This window comes from Salvia miltiorrhiza, chromosome 8 (assembly GCF_028751815.1).
Source record: "Salvia miltiorrhiza cultivar Shanhuang (shh) chromosome 8, IMPLAD_Smil_shh, whole genome shotgun sequence".
Classification (NCBI taxonomy): Eukaryota; Viridiplantae; Streptophyta; class Magnoliopsida; order Lamiales; family Lamiaceae; genus Salvia; species Salvia miltiorrhiza.
The window spans coordinates 56,905,041-56,924,759 of NC_080394.1; the positions used below are offsets into that span (position 1 = coordinate 56,905,041).

The 19,719-nt window shown below is 36.3% G+C and overlaps 2 protein-coding genes and 1 long non-coding RNA gene across 4 annotated transcripts; 2 read left to right on the forward strand and 1 right to left on the reverse strand.

Annotated features, from left to right (window-relative positions):
* The first annotated feature begins 4,533 nt into the window (after window positions 1–4,533).
* LOC130999423 (uncharacterized) lies at window positions 4,534–6,576 on the forward strand. The gene is made up of 2 exons (XR_009093514.1): window positions 4,534–5,859; window positions 6,367–6,576. It is a non-coding gene; the product is annotated as an uncharacterized LOC130999423 (long non-coding RNA).
* A 6,555-nt stretch (window positions 6,577–13,131) lies between these two features.
* Window positions 13,132–15,586, forward strand: LOC130999424 (uncharacterized). Of its 2 annotated transcripts, none has more exons than XM_057924943.1 (11): window positions 13,132–13,179; window positions 13,250–13,345; window positions 13,441–13,623; window positions 13,694–13,789; window positions 13,890–13,961; window positions 14,033–14,098; window positions 14,227–14,396; window positions 14,481–14,661; window positions 14,727–14,843; window positions 14,929–15,072; window positions 15,219–15,586. In XM_057924943.1, the coding sequence occupies exons 1-11, from the start codon at window positions 13,153–13,155 to the stop codon at window positions 15,579–15,581; spliced, it is 1,515 nt and encodes a 504-aa protein (XP_057780926.1). In that variant the 5' UTR covers window positions 13,132–13,152; the 3' UTR covers window positions 15,582–15,586. The 2 variants fall into 2 exon arrangements, with proteins under 2 accessions (XP_057780926.1, XP_057780927.1); XM_057924944.1 differs by having other exon boundaries at window positions 13,890–13,955.
* Window positions 15,587–16,502: 916 nt separating this feature from the next.
* LOC130999425 (protein FAR1-RELATED SEQUENCE 5-like) lies at window positions 16,503–19,392 on the reverse strand. Its single transcript, XM_057924946.1, has 2 exons — window positions 18,261–19,392; window positions 16,503–18,010 (listed from the first exon to the last, which is right to left on the reverse strand). The coding sequence occupies exons 1-2, from the start codon at window positions 18,797–18,799 to the stop codon at window positions 16,603–16,605; spliced, it is 1,947 nt and encodes a 648-aa protein (XP_057780929.1). The 5' UTR covers window positions 18,800–19,392; the 3' UTR covers window positions 16,503–16,602.
* Between the last annotated feature and the right edge of the window lie 327 nt (window positions 19,393–19,719).

Consider the following 19,719-nt stretch of genomic DNA (forward strand, 5'->3'; position numbering starts at 1 on the left):
AAATAAATATGGAAGAAATAATAATAGTAGTAATAATTCAATAATTAAAAGGCCCAAACATAAGGCAGCCTAATAATTAGATGAGTAAAAGTGGGCTTGAATAAATAAATAATGGCAGCCCACTATTATTTACATCTGCAGCCCAAATAAAAATAATAAATGGCTCGAGTGAATGAATCAGATAATTGGACTGAATAAGTAAATAAATCTGGCTCAATCAATAAAAGAATAATTAATCCACAATGAACCAATTAAGGCAAATCATATAATTAAAATGAATTTGGTCCAACTGTATTAAAACAGTAGCCCACTTACTGAATAAATAGTTGGGCTCAATAAATCAAATACAGTGGCCCAGTAAAATAATTAAGGAGGAGGCCCAGAACCATTTAATCATAAGCCCAATCTATCAAAAGGTAAAGGCCCAACCCTTCCTTATCTCTCCCACTCGGTCTCTCTCTCTATTCTTCTCAAGGAGCCGATCTCTCCCTCACTCTCTCGGCCAAGTTCTGGTCGCTGCGCCTCCTCCGGCCGTTCAGCCGTCACTTGCTTCGGCCGGCATCATCTGTCGACGCGTCAAAGCCCCGGCGCCGTCCTCTTTCCTCCCCCAACATCGAGCCCTGATTCTCAAGGAATCATTGCTGCTGCTGCTTCTACCCTTTCGAAATTGGGCGGCCGGTCGCCGTCTGGGAGCGGCGTTGCTCCGGCCTGGAGCCCGTCGGCCTCCTCTCCTTCCGACCGCTCTCTCTCTTTCTCGGCCAAGATCTGATCGGCCCTCTTCCTCGGCTGTTCAGCGGCCATCGGTTCCGGTCTCTCTCCCTCACGCTGAAGTTCCGTCGCCGCCTTGTGAAGGCCGGCGAGCAGGGGAGTGTCCGACGCCCTCATCGCGCCGCTGCTGCCCTTGGACTGTTGCCGCTGTTCCTCCCGGCGGCAAGTGAAAGGCTCGCCGATCCGCTGCTGTTGTCCTGGTACCGGTCGGCCTCGTCCCCTCCAGTTTGGTAACGCCGTGGCTGCTGTCCTCGGGTCTCTCTCTCTCTCGATCACGCCTCCAACCGAGGTGTCGGCCGCCGCAGTTCCCTTTCCGGTGAAGTCGACATCAAGCCATTGGAGTACCGGCGAGTCGCTGCCGGTAGCTTCGCTGACCGCCGCCGGTACCTCCCTCTCTCTTCAATCCGTCTGTCTCTCACTCTCTTAAATCCCTCTGTTCGACAATTATCTAGCCTCTCCTCTCCCTCGCGACTCTCGGCTGAACTCGTCTTAAGCCGAGCCCCAAATGGCTCGGTTCTAAGCATAAGAGGGAAGTATTACTCTCTATCTTGCTGTAATTATCTCTGCTTATGTTTCTCATAAAAATGAGTTCATATAATCTGTTGGTTTGCTAGTGAGTTCTATCTCGATAATATGGTCATGCTTCTCCTCTCATACTATGCATTTCTAAAACTGGGCATATGATGCATATAGTCGGAACTTGAATAAATTGAAATAATGAATACCTTGCAATGTTTGTTCTTTTGGTTGGCGTTGTTGAATACAGTGGGGAAATACTCTTCCAGCTTGACAGCAGCTGAATCAATTCCTCCCCTTTGAATGACAGCGCACGAGGAAAGAAAATATGAGGGAGTTGCTGGCTGATAATGAGATTATATGGGAAGAGTTGTTGGCAGCAAATGTTGACAAAAGGAAATGTTGCTGCAAGCAGCAAAAATGGAAAGAGTTGCTGCCAAACTTGAAAAAATTTGTAGAACCTTTGACTGGGCGGCTGGCAGCTGCTAAGGAATAGGGGTAGGGTGTAGGGAGAAGGGGATTGGTAGAGTTGGGCGGCTGTGGCAGAGCTGTTGCTGCTTTACACACGCACGCCTCCTCTCTCTTTTGTTTCTTCTCCTATTTCCTCCCTATTTCCTTTCTTTCTCCTATTTCTTTTCTTCTTTCTTTTACTCATCACCTTTGATGATGCAGCCGGTGTGTAATAGGAGTATAGGAAAGAATTTTTTTATAACTGTAATATGTAACGTGTGATGGTGTATCTGCTTGATATTAATATCGATAGACTGTAAAAATAATTCTAAATTAAATATGTAGATTTAAATTTGTTTGCTCATCCAATATCTAAATTAAATCCGAAGATTTAATTCTCCTCACAAGCGGGAATAAATTCACGACTTAAACAAGTACAAAAATAATAACAACTAATAATATAAATAATATTTCTACTAAATAACATGACTTTGCTAAGTCAGTTATGAACTTGGAATAAAAATTATTGATTGCTCAATAATCCTTATTGCGGTTTCTCACGCAAAATAAAATAATAACTCTGCTTTAAGTTTTATATAACTCAAAATCATAAGTCGAAAACAAACATAGATCAACATTGGGTTTCATCACAGAAAGATGCAATAATTAATTATCGCATTACTAATCTTAAATATAATTAAGAGAGCGGGTTACTACACAAGCATAATCCACCAACTTTTGATGGCCTCGGTGATCCTCTGGATGCCGAGAGATGGGTAAGAGCTACTGAAAGGATACTCAACCACGTTGGCTGTGGGGATAGGGAGAAACTCACATGCGCAATTTTTCAACTCGTTGATGAGGCTGAATTCTGGTGGGAATCGGTGCGACGAACCTTGACCCCTGAGCAATGGGAGGTGTACACGTGGAATGATTTTAAAGAAAGATTGTATGAAAAGTATATCCCCGGATGCTATAGGAAGAAGAAACAGGATGAGTTTTGGAATTTACGACAAGGAAGTATGACGGTCACTGAGTACGACCGAATGTTTAACCAGCTTTCGCGATATGCTCCACATCTAGTTGACACAGATGAGAAATGTGCAGAAAAGTTTCGACAAGGTCTGCAGCTTGAGATAGCCGTTCCAATAGCAAGTCAGGGAACGTTAACATATGCTCAAACTTTGAGCAGGGCCCTAAACATCGAAGCCATACTACCAAAAGAAAAAGAGAATGTGTTAGCACAAGCACCGACCCAAGACTATGGAAAAATGAAACGTAAATGGGAAGACGGAAATGAAGGAAACCCAGGAAAAAGAAAGCAACCATGGAGAGGAAATCGGCAACAACAGCAAGGACATGCGGAAGGAAAGCCGTTATGTCCAACATGTCAGAAAAATCACTATGGTGAATGTAAGATAGGTTCCAACGACTGCTTTAGGTGCAAGCAACCAGGGCATTTCGCCAGGGATTGTCCAAACAAAAACGAGAACGTGAGAATTCCACAACCTCATAACTTTGCCCCTCAAGGACAGAATCAGGTACCAATTGGCAATGAACGACCAAATCAGAGACAACCTGGACGTGCTAGGGCTTATGCTCTTAACCAGCAACAAGCAGCTCAAGCACCTGAAGATTTAGAAGGTACAATCGTCATAAATTGACGTATCTGCTTTAACATCAAGAGCTTCACACTTTTATCTCTACATGCATGTTAAGTTTAAAGCCTATGGTGGTGGAAGCTTTCGAGATGATATATAGAGAATGATAAGGAAGCATGACACGTTAGTCATCTTGGAAAAAAAAAATGAGAAGAGATTGATGGACATATTCGATCGAAAGATCAAAACTTTATGGGGCAAGCGGATTTATTCTGCCTTTATAGAATCACTATGAACGAGAAAAGTATGTGTAGACTAGAAGTCGAGTTTACTAGCCAGAATATACCAAATTTCGAGGACGAAATTATTTTTTTTAGAGGGGAAGGATGTAACACCCCGATTTTTCCTAATAGGATTTCCCGAGATACTTGAACTTAGAATATTATTTAGGTGAATTTCTCGCCCGGATAAAATTTTTATTGATAAAAAAAAAGGGTATTTCTTTTAATGAAAGATTTTATTAAATTTTACCAAAAGAGATTAAATGCAAATACGTGACTATTTGAATTTATTTCATATTAACACCAAACGAGCTCAAAGGAAATGATCTTACATTTTATTTTATTTTCATTTACTTTTAATTTGAGTTGGACCTATTTGAGTTGGGCATATTTAATTTTTTTTAAGATTGTCTATATATTTTTAGGCCCATTTTTATATGTGTATACCAGCCCACATATTAGTGTAAATTGATTTTATTTATTAAATTTGTTTTTGGTGAGTGATTACCGTATTGTATTCTCATTAAATCACCAAATCTGCTCAGCCACCTATCACTCTACATTTTCACCACATTGTGAACCAATCACTTTACATGCATCTGCAATCCACCACATTTTGAACCAATCACCTTACATGCATTTTTCTCTCATGTAATAAATCTGCCAAAACTCAAGATCAGATCATTCACATACAATTATCATCAGCTTTTCTTCCCTCTCCAAAAATCCATTCAAATCACAAGTATCCCTTCAAGAAAGTTCTGTCCCAAAAATCAAAAAAAAAATCTGATACTCCATACACCAACAAATCAAAGAACACAGCTTGTAAGTACATATTTCTCAATCGTTTTGCCCATTATATAAGAAAAGACTGAATTTTTTGCATAAGAAAGATTGATTTTTTTTTTAGAAAAGATTACAATTTTTCCTTCACCTTTTCAAAGAAATTAGAAGGTTAGAATGAGATAGGGGTTTTGAGGTGATTTTGGGGAGGGGTGTTGGCCGGCGGTTTTAGCCGGAGAAGCAGAGCAGCATCGGCTGCTCGGCGAGGCAGGAGGAGGCGGCGCCGGCGCTGCTGCTGCTGCTGTGCTGTTGTCGGACGGAGCGAGGGCGTCGGCGGTGCCAGATCTGGAAGAAAGGAGAGGCAGCGGCGCTGCATGTTTGGCAGCAGCCCACCGGCCGCTCGCGGCCGAGGCAGGCGGAGCCTGAAGCGCGGCGGCGCAGCTGGTGGCTCACCGGAGTTTGAAGGGAGAGGGAGCGGCGGCAGATTGAGAGGGAGAATCGGATGTGGTGGTGGCGAGGACGGCGGCGCGGCGGTCCTTCGGGATGCTGCTGCTCGCTCGGCCGATAGGAAGAAAGAAGAGGAGGCGGCAGCTGTTGCCGGTCAAGAGGGAGACGAGTGAAGGGGAGGCGGCGGCTGCTGCGGTCGACGCGGCGCCGGCGGTGGCTTCCGCTGCCGTCGACGGAGAAGAGGGAGAGATAGAGGAGAAGAGAGAGGGCTGGGAGAAGAGAGAGAGAGAGGAGAAGAGAGAGGGCTGGGAGAAGAGAGGTCGAAGGGAAGGAGAGAGGAGGCGGAGCCGCTGGCCTCCGACGGCGGCGTGCCGTCTGGTGGCGGCGGCAAGAGGCCGAGAAGAGGAGAGGGAGAGAGGGAGAAATGGAGGCTGCGTGTGGTGTGTGTGTGTGCGTCTGTGTGCGTGTGTGCGTGGGTGTGTGTGTGTGATTTTGTTTTTAATAAAGGAGATGGGTTGTGGGCTAGGGTTTTAGTATTGGACCATTAAATTTTTGGGCCTATATTATAATTCAAGATGGGTTTGATTTAATAAGAGTATTGGGCTGCATTTTTATTTTAGATGTTGGGCTGATTTAATTTTTGTTAAATCATGCTTTACTTAAAATTATTTAGTTAAGTTCTTAGTCAACTGAAATTTTTTTAATATGACTATTTATTTTATTAAGTGTAATTATTTACCTTATGTGATTTTGAGATATGATATGAATTTGCATAGTGAATAATGCAATAATAAATATTTTGATAATTTCGATTTTTAAGATTTTCAATTGAGTTTTGAAAATCCGGGCGTAGAATATTAAGATTTAGCAGCTTTGTAGAATTGTTAGCTCGTACGATATTTTGCGACCTATTAAGATTAGATTATCTTGTAGGTCCACTTGTTAGAAGGTTTTAGCACAGGTATTACAAGAAGAGAATTGTGCAAATTTATCTACAGGCTTGTCCTATCAAGGTGGGTTTTATTTTCCAAAGTATGCTTTGAGTTATTGAGCTCTACTTGTATTATGCAAATGCAAATGAATGTCCATGTTAAAATGTTTCTTATATCTCTATTGTTTAAAGTGCTCCTATGTTATCTAACGATCGGGTCCTAGCCAGCGTAGCGATTGGATCGCCCTGGTTAGGATTGTGTACACACAAGGGGGTATTGTGGGCTGCTCCCACTTGCCTCAGACTGTCAGGCTTGGGTTGCTCCCATTTCTGAAACATGCATGGTAGTGGACCTCTGTGGGCTGCTCCCATATGTTCACATTATAGGTGAAGCACCAATAGAGAGAAGACTGGAAATGGATCCACAAATTTATTTTAAGTATGCATGGAATGCTTTCATATATTTCTATGGTATACTGTTCATAGCATGGATTATTCTTTTAAATGGATTTACAAATGTTTTCAAATGGCTAAACCCACTGAGTATATTAGTACTCAGCCCTGCAATTGTTTTCAAAACCTTTTGCAGGTTGAGCGGCAGGTGGTGTCGTGCGAGGCTGAGGGAGGATGTTGCTGTAGTTTCATATAATAATTTCCGCTGCCATAATATTCACTTAGGTGGATATCTTTTGAGATTAACTCTTTAAATATTCTTAGCCTAATTATTATGAACTCTTTTGGCAATCGCATTTTCTAGCAACTGAACCTCGCATATATGTATGTCTAAAATGAAGTGTTATCTTGTTGTCTCAGACCTCCGAACTTTTGATCCTTGTTGGGAGAATTTCTATCTAAGTTGCCGTAATTATTATCCTTCAATTACGAAATTCCTTTATTATGAATGTGTCACCTAAATCTAAGGACATATCACCTATTTTATTTGAGCAAAGTCTAGCAAATCCCATTAAGTAGCCATTTCTTATTCTCCCGGGAGTCGGGCTGTTACACATCAAACACGTAATATAAATACTCTAAGTATCCAATGCTCAAACTAAATTCATGTTTATTTCAAAATTCAAAAAGAACAAATGAATTCACTTATCAAATCAACAATTAGGATGTGATAAATTATGATTTTTTTTTTTTTTTTGCAGAGATTATTTTCTTTTTTGCATGTAAATGTGTTTTGAATGGAATGTCAAAATGTATATTAAATAGTAACAACTTATGACGCTCAAAAAAAAAAAATAGTAACAATTTATGAAAATAGATTTAATTAGATATACGATATTTATGAATTGAATTCGTTATGATAATTTAAAGTTTCAACATATTATTTGAATGAAATAACTTTTTATTTTTTATTTTTTTCTTATATATATATATTACTTGATTTGACTATTAATTATAATTTTGAATCTGAAAGTAATTGTTAATCCGGTTTATATCATTAGCAACTTATTATATAAGTGATACTATATCTATATATAAACAACTGTTATATATTTGCATAAGTTACATTGGTTATATTAAAATATTAAATTAATTTGCAAATAATAAATTTGATATTAAAATTAATTTTTTTAGGTTATACTAATAATTACTACTCTCTACGCCCACAAAAACGTTCTATTTTTGCCATTTAAGGACGTTCACAAATATTAGTCTTATTATAGTTTTGGAAAATTTGCATCACATGATGGATTCGATGGATCTTTTTCTTCACTCACAATATAATTAATTATCATTATTACACTACTTTCTAAGTGTGATCCTTATTAATTCACAATACACTAACTATTTTTATTAAAATTTATATCATCTTATTTTAGGATCATAATCACCGCGCATAGCGCGGGAGATACACTAGTTGTGAATAATAAACAAATATGACATGACCACACATAATAAAGATCATATTTACACACATATCCCCAAAATTCCAAAATTTAAGCAATTCGGCAAAAGAGAAAAAAACACGTGAAGAAAGACTAACATGATTATACATTCATTAGTGGTATGAAGATGATTCGGAAGTATATTTCATCAAAAAAAGTTGGTGCGCACTATATCTCTATTCTATCACCTAATTTACACAATAAAAAATATTAAATCAAATGTGAAAATAAATTATTCCAAAGTCTTGGTATCGGTTGCCTTTATCTCCAATCGGGAAAGTAGTGCGAAGATCAGGGGCTAAAAAATTTCTCCAGAGGCGGCGGCGGTGAAATTTCTCTTTGGGCGGTGGCTTACTGCTGCTTTTCACAATGTGTGTGTGTGTGTGTCTGAGAGAGAGAGAGAGAGGTGGCTAGGGCACGGCGGCGGTGATCGTCCTGTGGCGGCAGAGTGAAGGCGATGAACCGAGGTGATTGGCGGCGGCATCCATCTTCTCCGAAAAGAGGGAGCGGCGCCCTGTGCGTGTGTGTAACTGTGTGTGCTGGTGTGTGTAGGTTTTCGTGAATGAACTAAAAAATGGTGGGTGGTTCATGGGTGAGTAGAAACCTATAATTACGGGAGTAAATTTAGGAATGAGAGTTTCTGAATAAATGTCAAATACAGTATTGCCCTTGAACGAATTTTCCAGCAATAAAAAGGTAAATATTTCAAATTTTAAAATTATTAAAACTTACAAATCTAACCGTTCATCACGACTAAATCAGTGGTTAGGATTTATTCTTTAATCTTTAGACTAAGGGGATTCTTTATAGATCCCCACCCTATATATATATATATATATATATAATAGTGCAATTAACACTATAAATTATAAATTGAGTATATTTATGATGATAATGTATTATAATGTCATAAATCTACCATATTGTTTGGTTGTTTTATAAAATGATAATATAAAAGATAATAAAAGGTGTTATTAGTGAAATTCAAAATAAAGACTATAAAAATAATAGAAATCGATATAATGGTGAGAATAGTGTCGAACATTTACCATATTATTTGATTATTTTATAAAACTATACTATAATGTAAAAATAGTACTATAAGGTATTAGTGAAATTAGAAATAAAGATTAAAAAAAATATGAATTAATGTATTAGCAAAATTAGAAATACATATTAGAAAATAATAGAAATCAATATAATCGCGAGAATTGTGTTACACAATGACAATGTTGTTCGATTATTTTGTCAAATTATAAGTTTTAGTGACACAATCATCACATTCACCCGACAAGGGACACTCAACACCCTATAAGGGTGCCTGATACCCATCACCCGACACTTAGTAAAGAGTTTAATGGAGTAAAATAAAAAAAATATTCATAAAATCAAATATTTTAATTGGTAAGCAATAACATATAAAATTATATCACATAGATAAATAGATTAAAAATGTATTAATTTAAGCCTACAAAAATTAAATGTTTTAATTTGTAAAATTTTATGTTATTCACTATTTCAAATTTACACTAGTTTTAGCTGAAATCACTATACTTAGGAATAAAAAAAAGTACTACTAGTTTATATATATATATATATATATATATATATATAGGGTAGGGTTCAACAAAGAATACACTTATGTATAGAGAATAAAGAATAGATCTTAGCCATAGAAAACACTAGATCTAGCGGTTCCTATTTATTTCGGCAGGCTAATTTTTATACAATTAATGACTGATTTTAAACTATAAAATACTGATTTTAATTAAAAAAGGGTGAAATAGTAAATTGAACACAGTAAAAAAACGGAAATCGCGATAATTACTGAACATTTACTTTCACCTACCTTCTTCACAACCACCGCATACCAAACCCACTAGATCTAGGGTTTTTTCCGGCGAATCGGCGACTCCTGCAATTCTTCGGCTATTTCGAGTTCGATTTCGACTTGTAAGAGAAGATTTCGAACAAATAATTAAAAGGTGCGTTGGTTTCATTGGTTTTGTTCGTTTTTTCATCGATTGTTCTTTAATTTTGTTTTTCTTCGAACTTTCTATAGTGTTTTTTTGATTTTGTTCGTATTAGTTTGGAAATTTTCGATCGGGAAATGTTGGTTCTTTTAGGGATTCCGATAGTTTTTTGTTCGAATTTTGAATATAGTTTAGATCTATGGATTTCAGTAGCATATTCTTTCGACAAGATATTGGGTGTGTGATGTTGAAATGTCTTTTGGGTGTTCAAATATACATGGCGTCGACAATAAATTAATATGGTCCCATGTTAATTTTAGAATTCTTTGTCGTCTTTCGAACTTTCGGATCTACGAAATTACCTAAAACAGTTAATGGTCCCCCCCCATAATTTTCAGAATTGTTTGCTCATTTTACTTTGGTTTAATTGTCAGATTAGTGCGTACGGTTGTCGTCTTCTTGTCTTTACTTTATTTCTCACTTATGATTTAACTCTGTAGGTATTCTGTATGGGTTCGGCAAAAGGCAAAGAAAAGGCTTTAGATGGTATGGATTAGGTTTCAAATATAGTTTTATTTATATTGTTGCTAATTGTCAATTGTATAATGGATTATATTTCCTTTGTACAGATGGTATAAAGGCTCAAACAGGCAAGAAAAGGCAGAAAGGTATGCTCATATTCTGTTCTTTCTCTTTGTTTTATGTGATACATTTAGTGTTAATATTTTTTATTTAATAAATACAATATAATGTATAGGTGAAGGATCGTCATCTACTCGTGCATCAAAGAAGAAAAAAATCGGAAAATCATCGGGATTGAAAAATGTGGAAGGTATATAATATATTATGTTCCAAATCTTGTTTTTCTTTGTAGTTTATGTGTACATTGAAATGAGTTTTTACTGTTTACCTGTTAGTTCTTTTTAGTTTATGTAGCTGTTCAAATGAGTTTTGATGCATGTTCAAATGAGTTTTGTAGTTTATGTGTACATTGAAATGAGTTTTTACTGTTTACCTGTTAGTTCTTTTTAGTTTATTTAGCTGTTCAAATGAGTTTTATGTGATCAAATCTTGTTTTTCTTTGTAGTTTATGTGTACATTGAAATGTAGTTTATTTGTAATGGTAGTTGTTGCAATGAGTTTTTAGTTTTTAAAGTTAGTTCTTTTTAGTTTATTTATCTGATCAAATGACTTTTGGTTTGGTACAAGTTAGTTCTTTTTTAGTTTATTTATCTGTTCAAATCAGTTTTGATGCATGTTCGAAAGGGAGTTATAAATTTATAATGGTGGCTTTACTTCTTACTAATTAGTTATTTTTAGTTTATGTATCTGTTCATTTGATTTATGAATCCTGTTCGAATTCTATTCACACTTATTACAAATAAATTTTCATTTAATATTTGTTGTTGTGTTCTTTAAACTAATTAGTTTGTTCATTATGTTTACAGATCAGTCCATGTCAAATGAACCAAAGAGAAAGAGGGGCAAAAAAAAGGTTTTTGCAAATCCAAAGAATGTCAAATGTAGAAGACGCGTTCTGCAGAGCAAGAATGGTGTTCAGCCGAAGGAGAAAGCAGACCACCCGCAGCTGAAGACTCGTACAACAACTAGAGCCTTCTTCAAAAAATTGGCTGAATTGAACGATGCACAGAAGGCTGCCGTCCGAGATATTGGTTTCGGACAGATATTGGGGTTTAATGTGAATAGGGTGCCATCCAAAATGGCATATTGGGTGCTGGACAGATTCAACAATAGGAATTGCACACTTGAGATTGACAATTTGACCAAGGTTCAAATTGAGGAAGATGATGTCTACAGGGTGTACGGATTTCCCAAGGGAAAAAAGATCATTAAGGAATTTGAGCGCACGGCAGTAAATGAGCTCTTTATAGAGTGGATGTCATTCTTCGGTGTTGTGAAAAGAGATAAAATCAAAATAAAGGCAGTGTTACGTCATATGATTGACTGTGCAGATGGCGGGACATGGTTTAAGCGTCATTTCGTCATCGCTTTGTGTTTCTCGTTGATGGAGAGTTGTACTAATGGGACAGTACACCCGTACGTATTTACAGCTCTGGCGAACATCAATGAAGTCAAGTCATGGAATTGGGGAGAGTATCTATTGCGTTGTTTGATAGATCACAAGAGATCATGGATGGCGGACAAGACAAAAGTATTTGGTGGGCCGACATTGTTCTTAGTTGTAAGTATTCAATTCATTAAAAATAACTTATGATATATATTCTTTTAATTGACTTGTTCCATTTTCGTCACAGCTTTTCTACGTGGATAGGGTTCGGATCGGTAGGGAAACTGTGCCTAGAAGTTTCCCTATTTTCGTGAACTGGGATGGAAAAACTTTGAAAAAACGTCAGGAAAAAGAGCTCGACGATGATTTCTTTGGAGGTGGTTCTGTTGCACCACCAATAGAACTGCCAGATGAATACAAAGAAGAAGAACCATTTGAAGATGCACATGGTGAATATAGGGGTCCCGTGGCCAGACAATTGATGAAGGACGCGATAGTAATTGGTCAGATGATCCGTAAAGCACGTGAGATGGTTCATAAAGTTTCAGCTGAGGAGAAGGAGTCAAAGTACTTCAAGGATAGCTTGGTAGCAGCTTCAAAAATTATAGGAGTAAAGATTGATGTCGATGGGAAGTTGCCTTCTAAGTTGCCTGAGGGACTGGAACCTGAAACTGACCCATATTGGTATATGGACGAAGTTCACGCTGCAGTTGATGCAGCTTCATCTGACGCTGCGCTTGAGAAAACAAGGCATGTGGATGTTGATATCCCGAGTTTCTCACTAAACGTTGATGAAGTCGACCAAAACCTTGAGACCAATGTAAGTGCTCTTTGCTAAGTATTTAAATTTTCTAAAATATGTTATATGTGTAAGTGAGAAAGTAGATATTCTTTTATTTCATAATTCTGTTCGTTTATAAAATTGTTCTGTTCAAAACCATAATATTTAGAACACCATATAGTTAACTTCAGTTTGATTATGTGTGTGTATCTGGTCGTTTATTGATTTCAAATTTGTAAAATATTTGGCAAAGGCTGGGGTTATACATGGAAGCGTGACTGAAAACCATGGACAGAACGGTGGAGGCCAAGATGACATGACTGGGGATGTACGTTTTAAACAAACCATCCATTATATTTTGCATATAATATAGTGAATTATCATAATCTATCTTTATTTATTATATATATTTTTTAATAGCAGGTCTTGGAACAAAATGAAGGAGGAAATACAATGGAGACATACACTGAGATTCAGAATAAGGTTAAATAGTAGCTACCTATGTCATGACTCTAATTATATTCGAGTGTATTTAACTGATATGTTCATTTTGTTGTTCTTAACTTTCACAAAGGATGGGGTTAACGATGGACCAGTTCCTGAAAACGGTGAAGGCATAACTGGTGAAAACGTTGAAGGCATAGCTGCATCAAAGGAATTAGCAAACGTCCAGCACGCCGTTAGTAAGGAGAAAATGGTTCAAAGTTCAACCATGGATGAGGTATTTGATTACTAACCCTAAATCTATAATTCATTAAAGTATGAGGTATTTTACTATGTTATTTATTCAGGTTATGACTGATGCTGCAACTGGAAGTGAAAAGGTTCAAGGCGACAATGTTAGTGACGTTGTCGTTGCTCGGAAGACAGTAAGACGTTCTAACAGGGTAATCCGAGAAACACTGTTCGTTTGAGTAATATGTCTGTTCGTTTTATTTTGAGTTATATTCGAATATATTTAACTGATATGTTCATTTTGTAGTTCTTAACTTTGACAAAGGATGGGCTTAACGATGGACTAGTTCCTGAAAACGGTGAAGGCATAGCTGGTGAAAAAGTTGAAGGCATAGCTGCATCAAAGGAATTAGCAAACGTCCAGCACGCCGTCGTTGTCCAGCACGCCATTAGTAAGGAGAAAATGGTTCAAAGTTCAACCATGGATGAGGTATTTGATTACTAACCCTAAATCTATAATTCATTAAAGTATGAGGCATTTTACTATTTTATTTGTTCAGATTATGACTGATGCTGCATCTGGAAGTGAAAAGGTTCAAGGCGACAATGTTAGTGACGTTGTCGGTGCTCGGAAGGAGGTCAGACGTTCTAACAGGGTAATCCGATAACACTGTTCGTTTGAGTAATATGTCTGTTCGTTTTATTTTGAGTTATGTTCTTATACGTGTTAAACAAATGTGTTTTGAAACTTGACAGGTTAAGGGAAACTTGGTGGGTGATGCCGGAAAGCATCTGCTTCGTCCTACCACAACAAAGACAGGGGTAAAGGTGGCATACCCTATGAAGAAAGCAAAAAAATAATTCGATATGGTTGTATGTTAATTAAATAATTTTAGCAGGTTGACGAGAACTCCAAAACAATAGATGTGGTGGATCGGTTAGCATTACAGGCCATTGACACAAACGTATGTGTCCTTTTGAATTGTTTATATTGATGGCTTATAACTTATTTTGGTAGTGTTTGATGTTCTATATATATGAATTAATATATTATTATAAATACATTGTCGTATTCAATCATTTTTTTTTGAAGATTATTAGTCCAGAAAGACGTGAGACTAAAGCACCCAAGCAGAGCATGTTCTTGCATACTTTAAAATTCCGCTCACCCTATTTTCAACGTGATATAAGCACTTCAAAACCGTTGAAAAAAAATGAGAAGGAAGTGGGATTTTATGCCATGTACTTGGACAGTGGAGAGAAGTAAGTCATTATTTTGATAAATTTTATACTTTAAAAACATTGCTATGATATTTGTTTATATTAATTTGTTTATATTATGTGTAGCAAGGAAATTTTATTCGAATTCATGGATATACAAGTAAGGCGTTTCGAGATGTTATCAATGAGAAGAGGCAATGTGGTGAACATTTCTCTTATAGATGCATGGACGCTAGTTCTGAACTGGAAAGAGCAGTATCGTTCAAATAGTTCACCCCTCCGATTTTTTTCTACGGCCAGCCTATATGTAAGTTATTTATGTTCATATTCAATAAAAATAAACTCTAATTTATATTTTATTATTATTTTTAGCTTGACAGTATAGCTCCAGAAAATTTAAGTCTTGAATCACAAAGAGCTAAATTCGTGATGGAGTTATATGTGGAGTTGACGGAGTTTGGAAAAAATCCAATTGAGAACATTGATATGGTACGCAACTACTTTTTAATTGAACAGGAACAGTACTTTTCTAAATAATGTAAATATTATTTGTAATATATTTGTTATTGGACAGTTTTTCTTCCCCGTATATGAACAAGAACGGTACTTTGCATTGTGTGTGGATTTAAAAAGGGAACGAATCTTTGTGCTGGACAGTCTCATAGACATATTAGGTGATCATGATTTCAGGAAGTATGACAGCCTTTGCACCAAAGTTGTAAGTATTTAGAACTACTATCTGTTCATTAAAATTATAGATCTGTTCGTTTTTATTTTATGACTTCTCTATTTTCCACAATATTTAGCTTCTCTGTTGAAACCTTCTCTATGTCTGAAATTATCCATTTTTTTAATAAATTGCAGCGTACACTATTGGCGTATTATCTCAACTACAAAGAAGAGACCATGAAGTCAAAATCGGTGTCGAATTCCAAAATGCAAATTGTCAAACTGAAGTGGGCGGACAAGAGAAATACATTGGACACAGCTATTTATCTTATGCGCCACTTGGAGACATTCATGGGAGATAGTTCGTCAAATTGGAAGTGTGACATGTCCAACGTAAGTACACGACAAATCTCTCGAATGCGGGTGAGGTATTGCTCGTCCATAATATCATGCGCTAGGAACGAAGTGAAGAAAGAGATTGAGGACAATGCTGCAATTGAATATCGTAAGATTTGCAGTGATCCATCGGTTAACATAGATTCAGTCTTGGTAGGTTGAGTTAGATTGATTTCTAAATAAATTTAAATTATCTTGAATTTTGAACATATTTAACTTATCACTTCCAAGTGACTTGATCGTGTTTTAGAGATATTATGGATTTCGATTGTTTTTGAGATGTTATTGATTTAAGTTGAATTACCTTGATTTTTGAACCTATTTAAATTGTTTTTATTAATTTATGGTATTTTTTTGTAAGTGTTCTTTATTCGATTGGGCTATTTAACTGTATTTAAATTGCTATTTAAAGTGTAATATCTCAAATTCATGTCCAACTTAGTATAAAACCAGAATTCTAAGTTAACGGATCATATTACGAAAATGAACAGAATACATTAAAATTTGAACAAAGTAGATAAAATTATGAACACACAAAATGTCGCCACAACATGGGTACAATTCTTCCATACGTGAAGTTCATGATGTACTGAAAATAAAAAGGTCACCAAAATGATATAAAACAAAAAAGTCGACCATCGTTATTGAATATTAAATAGATAAAGGTTCACTATAAAAAAAAATATTCAACAAGATTAAATAACGTAGATCAATTAGAAAGCTTATTTCAAATTCATGTCCAATGGTTTCTTATTATGCAAATGGTTCTTTACAGTAGTATAATTTAAAATCGTTAGAAAAATCGATTGTAACTTATAGGAAAGTCTATCATATTAAGATTTAATAAAACTTAATAATGCTTTGTATGGAAGTCAACAAACCGAACTGAACAGATTGCATTAAATTTTGAACAAAACAAATAAACAAATGAACATACAAAATATGTCGCCAGAAAATGGGTAGAATTTTTCCATACGTGAATTTCATGACTTCATGATGTTAACTAGAAAGGTCCAGCATAATAAATAAAAAAGGTTCACAATGATATCAACTAAAAAAGTCCAGCATAATAAATAAAAAAGGTTCACAATGATATCAACTAAAAAAGTCCAGCATCGTTATTGAAAATCAAATACATAAAGGTTCACAATAAAAAAAAATCAAAAAGAGTAAATCACTTAGATCAATTAGAAAGCTTATTTGTTGGGCAATTCCTCGAATCATGATGGCCCATCGTATTGCATTTCTTGCAATTACGCAATGGCTTCTTAGCAAGATCCATTGCCTTCTCTTGGTTCGATTTTCTTCTTCCACCTGCGCCACTGCCTTTCGTTTTGGATATGAGAGGAGGTAACACAGATGGTACTTCCGGTGCTGTAGTACCATAAAAATCCTTGAAAAGCCTATGCTTAGCTTGTAGCTTAGACTCTGTACGACCCTCCTTCGCAAATCTTTTTTCAACTTCAATCAGCGCTGCAAGGAGTTCTTCACGTAGCACTTGATTGTCACCAACATACCCAATACAATTGCCAACAATGTTGAAAAATTTATTGTTACCAATAATAGAATTTTGGCTTGGTGCACTGCCGAGCTCAAATCCAGGAACCATGGCCGACAATATACTAAATTTACTCCAGCGAATTGATATGTATTTATCAGGAATTCTTTCAACTTGCAATGTGCGAAATGCAAGAAAAATGTGTTTGCACAGAATACCTTTCCTGACGAACAGATTACAGCTGCAAGATGTATAAGTGTCCGACAGTCTATGTCGCACCACGAATTTCCCATCAACATTGTCATGCACAGTATATATGCTCTCATCAACTTGCTCCTCCATCTTATACATATTGCAATGGGTTTGCGAATCATCTATCTCGTCTTGTACCTCCTTGAATATGTTGTTGGTGTATATGGTTGCAGCATGCTTCTCTATTTTAAGTCTCGTCTTCATGGGTAGAACGCCAGTCTCGTCAGCAAAGGTAGTCTTATGATAATTATGTCGTTGAGCCTCCAATGCACTGCAATATTGCATATAAAACAACATAAGATTTGCATTCTTATGGACAAACCGTTTGAAGTAGCTATTCTCGCTCTCTGACAACGATGTAGTTCTGAATAATCCACTCATACTGACATCTCTAAAGTATGCAGGGATCCAGTGTGAACGATCATCGAACATATCAGAAAACCATCTATTATCCAACAGGTCGTACTCATCCATAAGATTTTGCCAATTCTCCTCAAAAACAGCAGGCTCATCAAATTCAGACCAAACAATATTCCCAAAGTTGGTTTTGAACTCAGTGCTATCCCTCAGTCTTTGCGGCATCTTCTCAGCAACCTTCATTGTAATATGCCACATGCAGTATCTGTGACGTGTTTGAGGCCAAACTGCCGCAACAGCCTTTTTCAACCCTGGATCTTGATCAGTTATTAATAGTGGTGGGGCATTTCCCACGCATTCAACAAACTTCTCCAAAACCCAAGAATACGAATCAACATCTTCTCGAGATATGATGGCTGCACCAAAAGACAAACACTTGCCATGGTTATCCCTACCCGTGAACGGTGTGAAGATCATTTTATACCTGTCAAAGAAAAAAATGAATCTTCAATACTATGAGAACAAAACAGAAAAAAATAAATGGTCATACTACAACAATATAAAAAATAATAAAACTGACTTTTCAACCTATTTGAACAGTTGTCAAATACAATCCGAACATTCGTGTAAAAACGTTTGAACACAAAACTGAACAGGAACGATTTTAATAAAAATTTTGAACACATAAAGAAAAAAGAAAAAAATTATATAGAACAAAGAAAAAATAAAAATACCTGTTGGTATTGTATGTTGCGTCGAAGGACACGGCTTCACCAAATAATTTGTAGTTCTTAACAGAGACTTCATCGGTCCAAATCAATCGACGAAGCCTATTCTCATCGTCTACATCATAGAAATATTGGAAGCCATTGCCTAACTCTTTTTTATTCAAGAATGTTTGCAAAATCATGTGAGCATCTGAATCAAGTGCGTAAACATTAAGATCACGTACAAAATTCTTGAAATCATTACTCACGCAACCAATATCCTCATACTCGCCCATAATCTCTCTGTACATACGGAAAGATCTAATAGGCCCAATGTTTGCTTTAATCGCGGACGTAATCCATATCTCATGGGCAGGGGTAACGTTCCTGTTCACGGGCATAAGGTGTCTAGATACAGTAGGAACCATGGTGTGATTATGACCCTCAATGAACGTGCGGACATTATACGTACCAAATTCTGAAATTTGAAAAATAATCCGAGCCCTGCAATTCACCTTGCATGACGTCCTCTTACGCTTCTTGGTTGAGCGTTTACTTTTGGGCATCAATAACTCGTCAGGCTTAGGAGGAATACCTTCTCTATTGCATAACACATAGTATAAAATAATTGTACCATCATCATCCTTTGTGCTTGTGCTTTTTCTGGATGCAAAACCGCATAACTCTGCATAGTCGTCGTAAAACTTACATCCTACTTCCAAATTTGGGAAAATCTGCCCCACAAACGGTTTGCTCTTAGCCTCGCATTCAGGGATTATAAGTTCACCTGCTTCGTTTTCTTCATACGCCGGATATCCTTGAAAACAAAGAATACAAATGAGACAATTTTAGAACATGATGAAGTGTTAATGCTCATTAAATAAATTATAGGTAAACTGGAAGAATATGATGTACTATGAAGTGCAAACATTAAAAATTCGAAGCTAATATATAGTAGTTACAAAAAACAAAAAATGTGTAAAAATGACAGCACAAAACACTTTACACAAATGAATTATTCATTTAACTAAACGAACAGAAACTATTAAAAATCGAACAGAACAGTACGCATAACATTATACAAGAAACTGGTGAAGATGGATAAGTGTAGAATCAAGCAGAACAGTACGCAAATCATTAACAAAAAGATCTCACTAAATCATTGTGAACATATAATGCAGGAGTTCGAAAAAAACAAAAAATATATACTTGTTTAGAATCACCGTGTAAAACTATAATGAAACGAAAAAAAAATTACCTGTATCATCCATGGAAGCCGACTTCAATATTCTGAAGAACAGATGTCGGTTTTTTTTTAACAATCTGAAACGAAGCTTCTGAGATTGATAATGAATTCTGATACTGAGTTTTACGGTAGGAGGAATTTCACAGTCAAAGAAATTTTATTGAATAGATTTGGTATAATCAAATCTTACCAAAAAAAAAGAAGATAATTTAAGATTACATATCTTAATATACGGTTACT

Excerpts from the sequence above, each read along its gene's own strand:
- LOC130999425 (XM_057924946.1), bottom strand. The coding sequence starts at position 18,799 with ATGCCCAAAAGTAAACGCTCAACCAAGAAGCGTAAGAGGACGTCATGC. Across the intron at positions 18,011-18,260 it reads GCAACATACAATACCAACAG|GTATAAAATGATCTTCACAC; the intron begins GTATTTTTATTT and ends TTTCTTTGACAG.
- LOC130999424 (XM_057924943.1), top strand. The coding sequence starts at position 13,153 with ATGGTTCAAAGTTCAACCATGGATGAG. Across the intron at positions 14,099-14,226 it reads TACAGGCCATTGACACAAAC|ATTATTAGTCCAGAAAGACG; the intron begins GTATGTGTCCTT and ends TTTTTTTTGAAG. Across the intron at positions 15,073-15,218 it reads ACAGCCTTTGCACCAAAGTT|CGTACACTATTGGCGTATTA; the intron begins GTAAGTATTTAG and ends AATAAATTGCAG.